Genomic DNA, 15,962 nt, shown 5'->3' with positions numbered 1-15,962 from the left:
ATTACATGTGAAGATCATCCATGAGAAATGTAAACTAATAATTATTTTTGACAATTGCTGGTTCTGTTTATATAAACTGATATATACAGTATGTTTATAATTGTTTATAATTATACAGTATGTTTCAAATTATGCATTTGAAATGTCTGATTAAAAACTCATTATACATTATTCAAAATATCAGTATATTCACAATTCAAAATTACCCACCCAGCTTAGTTATGGCCAATTTGGACAATTGTAAACAGCTGGCATTGTGTCGCCAATCAACTGTTTCTCCTGGTATTTTTAAATTTATTATATTTATTTAAAAATTATTTTCAAATATTCATGTACATATAGGATCTGTACTAACATTTATTTATAATTTATTTGGGAAGAGGATTAGATATAAACAAAATTATTATTAAAAGCTAATTTTATTAATAACAACATTATTAATTCTGCTTTCCAGGGGCACAATTTTGTGGATGATAATTTTTGTAGAAGCATGTGAAACAATAAACATTTCTGTAACGTGCGCATTGAATAAATGTAAATTTTTATAATAAGATTTACATACTATTCACTGGAAACACAAACTTGATTGATGTTTAAAAAACTTCTCCATCATCAACTAATTTGGAGGGAATCACTCATATTGTATCACATTAAAAAATATCAGAGCACTTAATGTTTTTTTTCCTACTGCCTTTGCAATTTCTGAAATTGATCAAGAACCATCAGCTGCAATTAGGTCTTAATTTGGAAGGATGCTTTCACAATATGTAAATCTATAATACTGTCATGCAATTATTCATCTGCAGAACACATTTCTATGCTATTAATGTTAGCACAAGATATCAAAGTTGTCCTTTTGTTCTCTAGCAAACAAAGATGCAATTAGATACATTTAGGTTAAACAAAGGTTTTGTTGCCAGAATAAGTAAGATCTGTACACGCATATATAGAAAATGTTTTCTTTTAAATAAATATTGTTAGATATCACTTGTTACTTGAAACAGATGGAATTTATTATTTTACTACTGTTTGTTGTAAATTTGTAGTTTTGTAAAAATAAATCAGTTTTTTTCTCCAACAGTATAACAAATTTTAAAATGCCAATCATAAAGTGAAAATTATAGTTTTAGGAAAAAACAACATTGATACCATCAAGATTCACCAACATTATGATTATAAAACCAGCACGTCCCCACTGAGCCACTGGCCATGCTGCAAGTGAAGAGAATTCTAAAATTTAGAATTCTCTTCACTTTTACCTTTAGAATATATGAACTTCTGTAAGTCACTTTATTTCAATTCAAAAATTTTTTCCTGATGTAAATGACTGGCACAACTCTATTGCTAATAAGAAAAGTATGATGTACAGGGGCAAGACACTACAAATTTGAAGTGGAAAACATATAATTTAAATTAAGTTAATTAGAAATATGATTAAAAATAGCAGCCTGGTATTGTGATGATAATGACCAATTATTTATTGTGACATTATTTTCCATTCTTTTACAAAATTACTTGATAAATATCAAAATAAAAGAATTCTACTCCAATGGAATTAAAGTTTAAAAAATATGTACAGGGTTACTACTCAAATTTTTGTTTTAAATTTCTTGACTTTCCCTGACTATCACATCCTTCATGGTATGGCACATTAACAAACTAAAACATCACTTGACTTACTCCACACATACACTATTACTCTCCAACTTTTTAACTAATTACTTTTTCTAATTAACAGTTATATAATTTTTATTATCAATGAATTAATCAAATTAAAATAAGAAAGAATTATGGGATGTCTTCTCTACATAAAAGTAAAATGTTTTATTAAATAAAAATAATTTATCCTGTTATTAACTCATAACTGCAAAACTTCATGGCTTTGAAAAAAGAAAGCCATTAATTATTATTAAAAAATTCTGTATAATCCATGTACAAAAGTATGAATTTATTAAATCTGTCCCTTAATAAATTTTCAAACTTTATAAAATATTAATAAACTGGAAAAAGTTTCAGAAATCAGAAATTGTTTTGATTGTGCAATCAAAATTATTAAAATGAAATATGATAAATAATACCATTTGAATTAATATTAAAGTTATTTATCATTTTTGGTTCATTGTTATCATTTGTTTTCATCAGTTTAATAACACCTGCCCTCAAATTGAAAGTGTAAATTGTGAGAGATAGAGAGATTACAATTTTTCAAAAATTTTTATTAAAGTTAGATTATTAGGAGTATTAGATTTTTCTCTCAAACTTATAATACTGCATAATTAATATCTTTTTAAAATCTAAAAGTATTTTAAAATTTAAAAATAACAATTGATACTGTTGTATGCTTGTATATTTTGTATGCTATAATTTTGAGGAAATTTTGTGTTTGGGTGAAATTTTGGATCCTGTAAATATTCTGCACTCCTTTTTATAAGTTGCATTGTACCACAATACTTCTTGCTGCCTGCAGACAGCTACACTTGGTCAGCCATACTGTCAGCAAACAAAATCAACAAGGCAACCAAGGAAACAAATTCCAACTTCTCCTCACTTTTTTCTTTGAAATTCCACGACTTTTTACAACGACTAATGAAAATCCCTGACTTTCCAGGTGCGTAGGAACCCTGTATCTATCAGTTTTTAGTACAATAAATTTGTTTTTAATCTTTAATTTGAAATAAAATTGTGAATACTATGCTAATCAAAATTATTGACTTAATTTATTACTAATCTTATAAAATCATACTTTGTGAAATATTCTACAATGTACAATTAATCACTCTCCAAAAACTTACCTTATACAAATTTAAAATAAATGTTTCAAAAAAACCATAATAATGTTCACAATTGATGAAAAAATTTCCACAGACAATAAAGCATATACCTCACAACAGACTTACTTGTAGGCCGCTGCTAAAGTCGGAGTTTATCCTCCTTAGAGTTGACTCTGTTGTGAATTTTTCATCAACTGTGAAATTTTTACAATTCCTTAAAATATCTGTTTTATATTAAAATGTAATGAAGCCATTTTCACAAAAATATTTTTAAAGATTCTTAAAGATTTTTAAAGATTTTAACACATTAAATATTTAGAGTGCATAATCAAACATCCTTACTACACCCGATACATTTAAAGCTATACATCAACCAAAGCTGAATATTATTGGGTTAGAAACAGCTATAATACTAATATATCGTTAGCTTATATATCGTTAGAATATATAAGTTAACGATATATAGCATTAAATGCATTGCCAATTACACTACCCCAAAGGTCTGGGTAATGTAATTGGCAATGCATCTGCATGGTAAGCAGGAGTTGCGGGTTTGAGTCCCACTTTAGGCAGATTCTTTTCTTCCAGTAATTCTAAAATTATTATTTAAATTATTTAATTAATTTATAATTATTACATTTATCAAGAGATGGAACTAACACCTAACTCTAATACCAAATTGTCTATTAAATCATTAGTATTATAGCTGTTTCTAGCCCAATAATATTCGGCTTTGGTTGATGTATAGCTATTTAGAGTGCTTAGTGTAAACATTTAGACTTATATTTTACAACTAAAAATCATTCCTTTCAACATTCTCTTTGCAGAAATAGCTTCTAAGGTCTTCATTTACTTAGAAAATAATAAAGTAATAAAGAATTTTCAAACAGACTGAAGTTAGGTGAATCAATCAACCAATGTAAAATTATTGAAACTAAATCCATCCTTTTATTTTAAAACTTTAAGGAATTCTTATTCATAAAATACATCTCAAATTAACTTGTTGTTAGCATTTTTAATTTTATATATAATTGAATCACTATCTGTTGGAAAGCAACCTTTCGTAAATGTCAATTTGTATTTACTTGCTCACTGTGAAAATTCTATTTAGATTCTGATGTCATTTTGCTTTTTAACTGAATGTGTTATAATTTAATTGTTCAGAATTAATCAGTGATATATAACCTGAATCTAGCAGATACTTGAATAGCAGAGCAAACTACATTCTTCATTAATGGATTTGTATAGCTAAATGTAATTTTACAATGGATATTTGTTATAAACCAGCTGTAAACTGATTAATATGCTCTTATTACATGTATTTTGAACTTACCCTTTCTGTCAGATCCTTCAAAGATCTTTCCTTATCTTCTTTATGTTCAGTTTCTAATCGTTCTCTAAAATCTCTGAATATTTTTGAATATTTTGCACTACAATTGCACTCATTGTTGTTTTCCAGTTCTTTTCCCATTCCTCCAAACTGTATAAAAAATTATTAGTTAAAAATAAGCATAAAATTAGAAACATTTTATTTATTTATTTATTACTGAATTTTTATATAGATATTTATTATTTTAATTAATTTTTTGTATTTATATTTATTAGACACAAATACAAATGCAGTAAATTAAAACAATAAGAAATGACTATAGTATTGCTTTTTCAGTTTCCCATACATTAAAAAAAATAACAATGTAGCAAAGCATTTTTAAACTACATTTCTGGATAATGATTAGAATAAATAAACATGAAAATAAAATAATTTCAATAATTAAATTAGTAATTATTCATTAATGTTGAAAACAGTTTTAATAGGCTTTAAAACTTAGATACGGAATTGTATAAAATAGAAAAATATTTTATTGGATTGCTGCAAATGAAATTGCCAATTTTTATTTTTGAATTTGAAGGTTTATTAATTAATGAAATTTAATATATGTGTACGCAATCAAATTAGTCTCCATCAACTCAATACAATATAAGTGTATTAACACTAATACGATAATCATCAGGAGAACAAGAGGTCAAAAATTCATCAAATGCACTACTTACAGTGTCCTCTTTGCTGAAGATTCCCTCCAGAAAACTATCAAGATGTTAAAAACATGGTAATCTGTTGACAAAAGGTCTGGAAAATAAGTTGAATGAGGGAAAATTCTGCAGTTCAATTCTGTCAATTGTTTTTTATTGTCTATCATCCATCATGTGGCCTGGTTTGTCGTGCAGCTGCACCATACACCATACCTATTCACCAATGCTGGCTCTTTAATGTATAGTTTATCTTATATTGTTTTAATTTCTTAACAATATTTCTTAGCATTAATCGATTCACTTTGTTGCAGAAATACAAATAGATCATACCCCATAAATCTTGCATAGATGAAGACTTAGTTTTGATGTTTCTTCCAATAATAGCTACTGTGCAGAAAGACAATGTCACATGCCTTTCACCTCTAGCTAAATAAATTATAACGCATAATGAAAAAGAACCTTATAATATCTATCTTCAACTGAGATGAATATGTTGATGTATAAACTGAATAATTGGCTTATAAATGCTGTGAGCATTTATATATTAAGGGTTATATGAACCAATTTCCATTATGTCCACTTTGGGCACTTGATTTGCAGTCAAATTAAGAAACATATTGACCAATACTGCTCATAAAATTCAAGAGGATCCAGATCAATATCCAGATCTCTCATACTAGTAGATGGATATCCTACCTTGAGCTCATCTGGGCAAATTAATGCATAAATAGTGTTTTAGGGAACAATTATTCCCTAAAAGAGTATTTATGGTATTAATAATAAAATGGCATTAATATTAAAATTTATATACATTTAATTTATTACCTTTTTTGTCTGTGTTGCAACTGTTACTTTTGCAACTGGTGTTTCTTGACTTGATGAAGATACTACATTATGATCTTCTGACAAAGGAGTATCCTAAAATAATACATATTTTATTACTGATGTAAAATAAGATTCTTCTTTTACTTTCAAATGAATGACATATTTTTTTTTACATTAAATTGAATTAATAATAGTTAAAATATTTTAATTCTCAAATAAATAAATATATTAATTTATGATGATGATTAACTAAAGATCTCCCACAAAAATAAAAATATTACAAGTATATACAACAATTGAACTTTATAAACAAACTTGAAAAATTGAATTTTACATGTAATGTTATGATAAGTTATATTGTCAAAAATTTCATAAGTAACAAATCAAATTTTTGAACAATTTAATATCAACTTTTGTTTTATTTGTTCATGCTTGAATATGATTTATTTCCTGTATATTGTTTAAATTTAATATTAAATAGACATCTTGAAAGTTTTTAAGCTTCATTTTCAAATGTGTCACTTAAACTTTGTTCAGTTTTAGCTTCATTAAAACTTGGTAAACTTCTACCTTTACAAAACACTGTGATGAAATCAACATGTACCTCAACCAGTTACTGTTGTTGGAGAAAAGATGAATAAATATCATTTTCGAATCTTACTAGTTCTTCTTAAGACAATAAAAAGCAATGGAATGCAGAACAAAAATAGAATATCGATATTTAAACAAAAATCGAACCCACTCATGGTTTAAAATCGTTGGATTGGACATGCGCATATGATGCAAGTAGACGGCGATTAAAGGTCCGTGTCAATCAGGGCCTGCCAGGTGACGAACAAATTGAGTTCTTGTAATCTTATTTTGTTCACTGGTACATATCTATTAACAGGACTTATTATACTGGCTTTAAGGATACCGCAACTCAGTTTCACAGATTATAAAATTATTGTTTTATTTAAGAATACACTGGAACGGAAATACACCAATCATGGAGAAGATTGATAGAGGGAGGGGAAAGTGTGACGTATAAAGAAAATGATAAAAACAGGTTGAGCCATAGTGTAAGTCAAGGTGAACAATCGGAAATGTAAGTGTTGTAATAGAATTTAAATATAAAACAACATAGTAAATTTATTGTTTAACTCAATAATTTATATTTTTAATATAGGAATTTGTTAGAAAGGTCACTGTTAATAATGGTTAAATTTAATTGCTGGGTGAAAATTAAAATGGAAAGAATTAGCCCTATAATTGTAAGAATTTTATATTACTGTCAGTAAATTTTTTTAATTTTTATGTAGAATGTGTCATATAAATACCTGCTGATGAGGGACGAACAAGTCTGAAACACAATATTAAAATTTGTGTGTCCAGGTGAATTAAATACAGGTAAAACAATAATTTTATAATATGTGAAACTGACTTGCAGTATCCTTAAAGGCAGTATAATAAGTACTGTTAATAGATACATACTAGTAAATGAAATAAGATTACAATAAATTAAGGACATTGAGGCATATTAATTTAAATTGAGTTCTTCTTTATAATTTATGCACATGGTGGCGCAGCTAGATTTGTAAATAAAGATAAATAATAATAATCAATAATCTTTATTAGTACTAAAATATAGTACCAACCGGTACTGCATAGTCACAGCTGGGTGGTTAAACAAAAAATATGTTTACAAAGTACAGTGGGATACAAATAAAAAGAAACATTGAGCAATTATAAATAATAAAAATGGTAAATAAAATAAAGTATATAAAAGCAAAAAAAAAAAAAAAACACATAAAAGCAATAAAGTGAATAGGAATACGAGCCTTAATTACAAAATACAGTAGAACCTCGATTATCCGGATTTTCGATTACCCGGATTGTTCAAAATAAACAAAAATTTTGCTGATTTGCACTTGGCAAATTATGACATTGTTTATGTACGTGATGNATAAATTTACATAAAATTAGCTAATATGAAATAAGAAAAGCAAATACATAAATTATGAGAAGTTTCTTTATTTAATGATGATAAAATGAAAGTTAGTTGATATAAGTAAGAAGAAAAGTAAAATAAGAGTAAAATAATTGTTTTTTAATTAACATATAAGTTACTGAATCTTACATATCCTTAAAAATACTTAATCTGTATTTGCAATGAAAACAAATACGAACCACATTTCAACATAAAAAGAATTTAATACAGATTATATCATGTATGTATTAGCAGCATTATTAGCTGCATACAGTTTACAATAAAAAAATAAGGTAATAATTATTTTCTATATAACATGCTTTTCTGACAATAAATCAAAATCTAGATCCAAATTCTCAATCTGCTCATTACGAACCTCCCAGGGTCAACTGAATTTATCTGAAAGGTTTGGTTTAATGTGTTAAAAAGACGAAAATCTGCCAGTGAAATTGATTCTTGGAGGACATTTTTACCGCCCCTACTTGAATGTGACATGTGAGATTGGGAAACTCGATGTAGCTAGCCAATATTCTTTTCCATCTTTTAATTCTCTGCCCTTTAAGAGGGTAAAGAGTCAAAAGGCACTAAGTAGGTCTTTTTAATCATATTTATCATGCAATGTGAGAATGGTCACATAATGAGGGACAAGCATCATATCTGGGAAAGACTGCCCATGAAAAATTCCTGGGGTTAATTTTCTGCTTTTTGTCCCAGACCCTTGAGCGATAGACTGATCAATACAGTAGGTTTCAACCATTCAACTGTTCCAGTCTGTTGGCCATGCACAAATCTGAACCAACAAAGCTTACTACATAAAAAAGACTAGTATAAATATTATTGATATTACAGCTACAGTTTGAGAAAATTTTGTGCAAATAATATATTCATTTATATTATATTTTCAATGTAATGTATAATTTAATTTTCAGATTTTGTTGAAAATTACATGTGAAGATCATCCATGAGAAATGTAAACTAATAATTATTTTTGACAATTGCTGGTTCTGTTTATATAAACTGATATATACAGTATGTTTATAATTGTTTATAATTATACAGTATGTTTCAAATTATGCATTTGAAATGTCTGATTAAAAACTCATTATACATTATTCAAAATATCAGTATATTCACAATTCAAAATTACCCACCCAGCTTAGTTATGGCCAATTTGGACAATTGTAAACAGCTGGCATTGTGTCGCCAATCAACTGTTTCTCCTGGTATTTTTAAATTTATTATATTTATTTAAAAATTATTTTCAAATATTCATGTACATATAGGATCTGTACTAACATTTATTTATAATTTATTTGGGAAGAGGATTAGATATAAACAAAATTATTATTAAAAGCTAATTTTATTAATAACAACATTATTAATTCTGCTTTCCAGGGGCACAATTTTGTGGATGATAATTTTTGTAGAAGCATGTGAAACAATAAACATTTCTGTAACGTGCGCATTGAATAAATGTAAATTTTTATAATAAGATTTACATACTATTCACTGGAAACACAAACTTGATTGATGTTTAAAAAACTTCTCCATCATCAACTAATTTGGAGGGAATCACTCATATTGTATCACATTAAAAAATATCAGAGCACTTAATGTTTTTTTTCCTACTGCCTTTGCAATTTCTGAAATTGATCAAGAACCATCAGCTGCAATTAGGTCTTAATTTGGAAGGATGCTTTCACAATATGTAAATCTATAATACTGTCATGCAATTATTCATCTGCAGAACACATTTCTATGCTATTAATGTTAGCACAAGATATCAAAGTTGTCCTTTTGTTCTCTAGCAAACAAAGATGCAATTAGATACATTTAGGTTAAACAAAGGTTTTGTTGCCAGAATAAGTAAGATCTGTACACGCATATATAGAAAATGTTTTCTTTTAAATAAATATTGTTAGATATCACTTGTTACTTGAAACAGATGGAATTTATTATTTTACTACTGTTTGTTGTAAATTTGTAGTTTTGTAAAAATAAATCAGTTTTTTTCTCCAACAGTATAACAAATTTTAAAATGCCAATCATAAAGTGAAAATTATAGTTTTAGGAAAAAACAACATTGATACCATCAAGATTCACCAACATTATGATTATAAAACCAGCACGTCCCCACTGAGCCACTGGCCATGCTGCAAGTGAAGAGAATTCTAAAATTTAGAATTCTCTTCACTTTTACCTTTAGAATATATGAACTTCTGTAAGTCACTTTATTTCAATTCAAAAATTTTTTCCTGATGTAAATGACTGGCACAACTCTATTGCTAATAAGAAAAGTATGATGTACAGGGGCAAGACACTACAAATTTGAAGTGGAAAACATATAATTTAAATTAAGTTAATTAGAAATATGATTAAAAATAGCAGCCTGGTATTGTGATGATAATGACCAATTATTTATTGTGACATTATTTTCCATTCTTTTACAAAATTACTTGATAAATATCAAAATAAAAGAATTCTACTCCAATGGAATTAAAGTTTAAAAAATATGTACAGGGTTACTACTCAAATTTTTGTTTTAAATTTCTTGACTTTCCCTGACTATCACATCCTTCATGGTATGGCACATTAACAAACTAAAACATCACTTGACTTACTCCACACATACACTATTACTCTCCAACTTTTTAACTAATTACTTTTTCTAATTAACAGTTATATAATTTTTATTATCAATGAATTAATCAAATTAAAATAAGAAAGAATTATGGGATGTCTTCTCTACATAAAAGTAAAATGTTTTATTAAATAAAAATAATTTATCCTGTTATTAACTCATAACTGCAAAACTTCATGGCTTTGAAAAAAGAAAGCCATTAATTATTATTAAAAAATTCTGTATAATCCATGTACAAAAGTATGAATTTATTAAATCTGTCCCTTAATAAATTTTCAAACTTTATAAAATATTAATAAACTGGAAAAAGTTTCAGAAATCAGAAATTGTTTTGATTGTGCAATCAAAATTATTAAAATGAAATATGATAAATAATACCATTTGAATTAATATTAAAGTTATTTATCATTTTTGGTTCATTGTTATCATTTGTTTTCATCAGTTTAATAACACCTGCCCTCAAATTGAAAGTGTAAATTGTGAGAGATAGAGAGATTACAATTTTTCAAAAATTTTTATTAAAGTTAGATTATTAGGAGTATTAGATTTTTCTCTCAAACTTATAATACTGCATAATTAATATCTTTTTAAAATCTAAAAGTATTTTAAAATTTAAAAATAACAATTGATACTGTTGTATGCTTGTATATTTTGTATGCTATAATTTTGAGGAAATTTTGTGTTTGGGTGAAATTTTGGATCCTGTAAATATTCTGCACTCCTTTTTATAAGTTGCATTGTACCACAATACTTCTTGCTGCCTGCAGACAGCTACACTTGGTCAGCCATACTGTCAGCAAACAAAATCAACAAGGCAACCAAGGAAACAAATTCCAACTTCTCCTCACTTTTTTCTTTGAAATTCCACGACTTTTTACAACGACTAATGAAAATCCCTGACTTTCCAGGTGCGTAGGAACCCTGTATCTATCAGTTTTTAGTACAATAAATTTGTTTTTAATCTTTAATTTGAAATAAAATTGTGAATACTATGCTAATCAAAATTATTGACTTAATTTATTACTAATCTTATAAAATCATACTTTGTGAAATATTCTACAATGTACAATTAATCACTCTCCAAAAACTTACCTTATACAAATTTAAAATAAATGTTTCAAAAAAACCATAATAATGTTCACAATTGATGAAAAAATTTCCACAGACAATAAAGCATATACCTCACAACAGACTTACTTGTAGGCCGCTGCTAAAGTCGGAGTTTATCCTCCTTAGAGTTGACTCTGTTGTGAATTTTTCATCAACTGTGAAATTTTTACAATTCCTTAAAATATCTGTTTTATATTAAAATGTAATGAAGCCATTTTCACAAAAATATTTTTAAAGATTCTTAAAGATTTTTAAAGATTTTAACACATTAAATATTTAGAGTGCATAATCAAACATCCTTACTACACCCGATACATTTAAAGCTATACATCAACCAAAGCTGAATATTATTGGGTTAGAAACAGCTATAATACTAATATATCGTTAGCTTATATATCGTTAGAATATATAAGTTAACGATATATAGCATTAAATGCATTGCCAATTACACTACCCCAAAGGTCTGGGTAATGTAATTGGCAATGCATCTGCATGGTAAGCAGGAGTTGCGGGTTTGAGTCCCACTTTAGGCAGATTCTTTTCTTCCAGTAATTCTAAAATTATTATTTAAATTATTTAATTAATTTATAATTATTACATTTATCAAGAGATGGAACTAACACCTAACTCTAATACCAAATTGTCTATTAAATCATTAGTATTATAGCTGTTTCTAGCCCAATAATATTCGGCTTTGGTTGATGTATAGCTATTTAGAGTGCTTAGTGTAAACATTTAGACTTATATTTTACAACTAAAAATCATTCCTTTCAACATTCTCTTTGCAGAAATAGCTTCTAAGGTCTTCATTTACTTAGAAAATAATAAAGTAATAAAGAATTTTCAAACAGACTGAAGTTAGGTGAATCAATCAACCAATGTAAAATTATTGAAACTAAATCCATCCTTTTATTTTAAAACTTTAAGGAATTCTTATTCATAAAATACATCTCAAATTAACTTGTTGTTAGCATTTTTAATTTTATATATAATTGAATCACTATCTGTTGGAAAGCAACCTTTCGTAAATGTCAATTTGTATTTACTTGCTCACTGTGAAAATTCTATTTAGATTCTGATGTCATTTTGCTTTTTAACTGAATGTGTTATAATTTAATTGTTCAGAATTAATCAGTGATATATAACCTGAATCTAGCAGATACTTGAATAGCAGAGCAAACTACATTCTTCATTAATGGATTTGTATAGCTAAATGTAATTTTACAATGGATATTTGTTATAAACCAGCTGTAAACTGATTAATATGCTCTTATTACATGTATTTTGAACTTACCCTTTCTGTCAGATCCTTCAAAGATCTTTCCTTATCTTCTTTATGTTCAGTTTCTAATCGTTCTCTAAAATCTCTGAATATTTTTGAATATTTTGCACTACAATTGCACTCATTGTTGTTTTCCAGTTCTTTTCCCATTCCTCCAAACTGTATAAAAAATTATTAGTTAAAAATAAGCATAAAATTAGAAACATTTTATTTATTTATTTATTACTGAATTTTTATATAGATATTTATTATTTTAATTAATTTTTTGTATTTATATTTATTAGACACAAATACAAATGCAGTAAATTAAAACAATAAGAAATGACTATAGTATTGCTTTTTCAGTTTCCCATACATTAAAAAAAATAACAATGTAGCAAAGCATTTTTAAACTACATTTCTGGATAATGATTAGAATAAATAAACATGAAAATAAAATAATTTCAATAATTAAATTAGTAATTATTCATTAATGTTGAAAACAGTTTTAATAGGCTTTAAAACTTAGATACGGAATTGTATAAAATAGAAAAATATTTTATTGGATTGCTGCAAATGAAATTGCCAATTTTTATTTTTGAATTTGAAGGTTTATTAATTAATGAAATTTAATATATGTGTACGCAATCAAATTAGTCTCCATCAACTCAATACAATATAAGTGTATTAACACTAATACGATAATCATCAGGAGAACAAGAGGTCAAAAATTCATCAAATGCACTACTTACAGTGTCCTCTTTGCTGAAGATTCCCTCCAGAAAACTATCAAGATGTTAAAAACATGGTAATCTGTTGACAAAAGGTCTGGAAAATAAGTTGAATGAGGGAAAATTCTGCAGTTCAATTCTGTCAATTGTTTTTTATTGTCTATCATCCATCATGTGGCCTGGTTTGTCGTGCAGCTGCACCATACACCATACCTATTCACCAATGCTGGCTCTTTAATGTATAGTTTATCTTATATTGTTTTAATTTCTTAACAATATTTCTTAGCATTAATCGATTCACTTTGTTGCAGAAATACAAATAGATCATACCCCATAAATCTTGCATAGATGAAGACTTAGTTTTGATGTTTCTTCCAATAATAGCTACTGTGCAGAAAGACAATGTCACATGCCTTTCACCTCTAGCTAAATAAATTATAACGCATAATGAAAAAGAACCTTATAATATCTATCTTCAACTGAGATGAATATGTTGATGTATAAACTGAATAATTGGCTTATAAATGCTGTGAGCATTTATATATTAAGGGTTATATGAACCAATTTCCATTATGTCCACTTTGGGCACTTGATTTGCAGTCAAATTAAGAAACATATTGACCAATACTGCTCATAAAATTCAAGAGGATCCAGATCAATATCCAGATCTCTCATACTAGTAGATGGATATCCTACCTTGAGCTCATCTGGGCAAATTAATGCATAAATAGTGTTTTAGGGAACAATTATTCCCTAAAAGAGTATTTATGGTATTAATAATAAAATGGCATTAATATTAAAATTTATATACATTTAATTTATTACCTTTTTTGTCTGTGTTGCAACTGTTACTTTTGCAACTGGTGTTTCTTGACTTGATGAAGATACTACATTATGATCTTCTGACAAAGGAGTATCCTAAAATAATACATATTTTATTACTGATGTAAAATAAGATTCTTCTTTTACTTTCAAATGAATGACATATTTTTTTTTACATTAAATTGAATTAATAATAGTTAAAATATTTTAATTCTCAAATAAATAAATATATTAATTTATGATGATGATTAACTAAAGATCTCCCACAAAAATAAAAATATTACAAGTATATACAACAATTGAACTTTATAAACAAACTTGAAAAATTGAATTTTACATGTAATGTTATGATAAGTTATATTGTCAAAAATTTCATAAGTAACAAATCAAATTTTTGAACAATTTAATATCAACTTTTGTTTTATTTGTTCATGCTTGAATATGATTTATTTCCTGTATATTGTTTAAATTTAATATTAAATAGACATCTTGAAAGTTTTTAAGCTTCATTTTCAAATGTGTCACTTAAACTTTGTTCAGTTTTAGCTTCATTAAAACTTGGTAAACTTCTACCTTTACAAAACACTGTGATGAAATCAACATGTACCTCAACCAGTTACTGTTGTTGGAGAAAAGATGAATAAATATCATTTTCGAATCTTACTAGTTCTTCTTAAGACAATAAAAAGCAATGGAATGCAGAACAAAAATAGAATATCGATATTTAAACAAAAATCGAACCCACTCATGGTTTAAAATCGTTGGATTGGACATGCGCATATGATGCAAGTAGACGGCGATTAAAGGTCCGTGTCAATCAGGGCCTGCCAGGTGACGAACAAATTGAGTTCTTGTAATCTTATTTTGTTCACTGGTACATATCTATTAACAGGACTTATTATACTGGCTTTAAGGATACCGCAACTCAGTTTCACAGATTATAAAATTATTGTTTTATTTAAGAATACACTGGAACGGAAATACACCAATCATGGAGAAGATTGATAGAGGGAGGGGAAAGTGTGACGTATAAAGAAAATGATAAAAACAGGTTGAGCCATAGTGTAAGTCAAGGTGAACAATCGGAAATGTAAGTGTTGTAATAGAATTTAAATATAAAACAACATAGTAAATTTATTGTTTAACTCAATAATTTATATTTTTAATATAGGAATTTGTTAGAAAGGTCACTGTTAATAATGGTTAAATTTAATTGCTGGGTGAAAATTAAAATGGAAAGAATTAGCCCTATAATTGTAAGAATTTTATATTACTGTCAGTAAATTTTTTTAATTTTTATGTAGAATGTGTCATATAAATACCTGCTGATGAGGGACGAACAAGTCTGAAACACAATATTAAAATTTGTGTGTCCAGGTGAATTAAATACAGGTAAAACAATAATTTTATAATATGTGAAACTGACTTGCAGTATCCTTAAAGGCAGTATAATAAGTACTGTTAATAGATACATACTAGTAAATGAAATAAGATTACAATAAATTAAGGACATTGAGGCATATTAATTTAAATTGAGTTCTTCTTTATAATTTATGCACATGGTGGCGCAGCTAGATTTGTAAATAAAGATAAATAATAATAATCAATAATCTTTATTAGTACTAAAATATAGTACCAACCGGTACTGCATAGTCACAGCTGGGTGGTTAAACAAAAAATATGTTTACAAAGTACAGTGGGATACAAATAAAAAGAAACATTGAGCAATTATAAATAATAAAAATGGTAAATAAAATAAAGTATATAAAAGCAAAAAAAAAAAAAAACAACATAAAAGCAA

The 15,962-nt window shown here is 27.0% G+C and overlaps 1 protein-coding gene across 1 annotated transcript in view; it reads right to left on the bottom strand.

Annotated features, from left to right (window-relative positions):
* The window catches only part of LOC111622025 (zinc finger MYND domain-containing protein 11-like), a 170,845-nt gene that overhangs the window by 20,758 nt on the left and 134,125 nt on the right, over positions 1–15,962 (bottom strand). The window contains exons 10-13 of the mRNA XM_023364322.1: positions 14,165–14,257; positions 12,624–12,788; positions 5,628–5,720; positions 4,105–4,251 (exon numbers count right to left, since the gene is read on the bottom strand). Coding sequence (XP_023220090.1) covers positions 4,105–4,251; positions 5,628–5,720; positions 12,624–12,788; positions 14,165–14,257 — 498 coding nt within the window. The remainder of the gene's footprint in view (positions 1–4,104; positions 4,252–5,627; positions 5,721–12,623; positions 12,789–14,164; positions 14,258–15,962) is intronic.

This window comes from Centruroides sculpturatus, unplaced genomic scaffold, assembly GCF_000671375.1.
Source record: "Centruroides sculpturatus isolate CEXI.00-Female unplaced genomic scaffold, Cexi_2.0 scaffold225, whole genome shotgun sequence".
NCBI lineage: Eukaryota > Metazoa > Arthropoda > Arachnida > Scorpiones > Buthidae > Centruroides > Centruroides sculpturatus.
The sequence above is the reverse complement of the archived record's forward strand: the minus strand, read 5'-3'. Positions and strand labels throughout refer to the sequence as shown.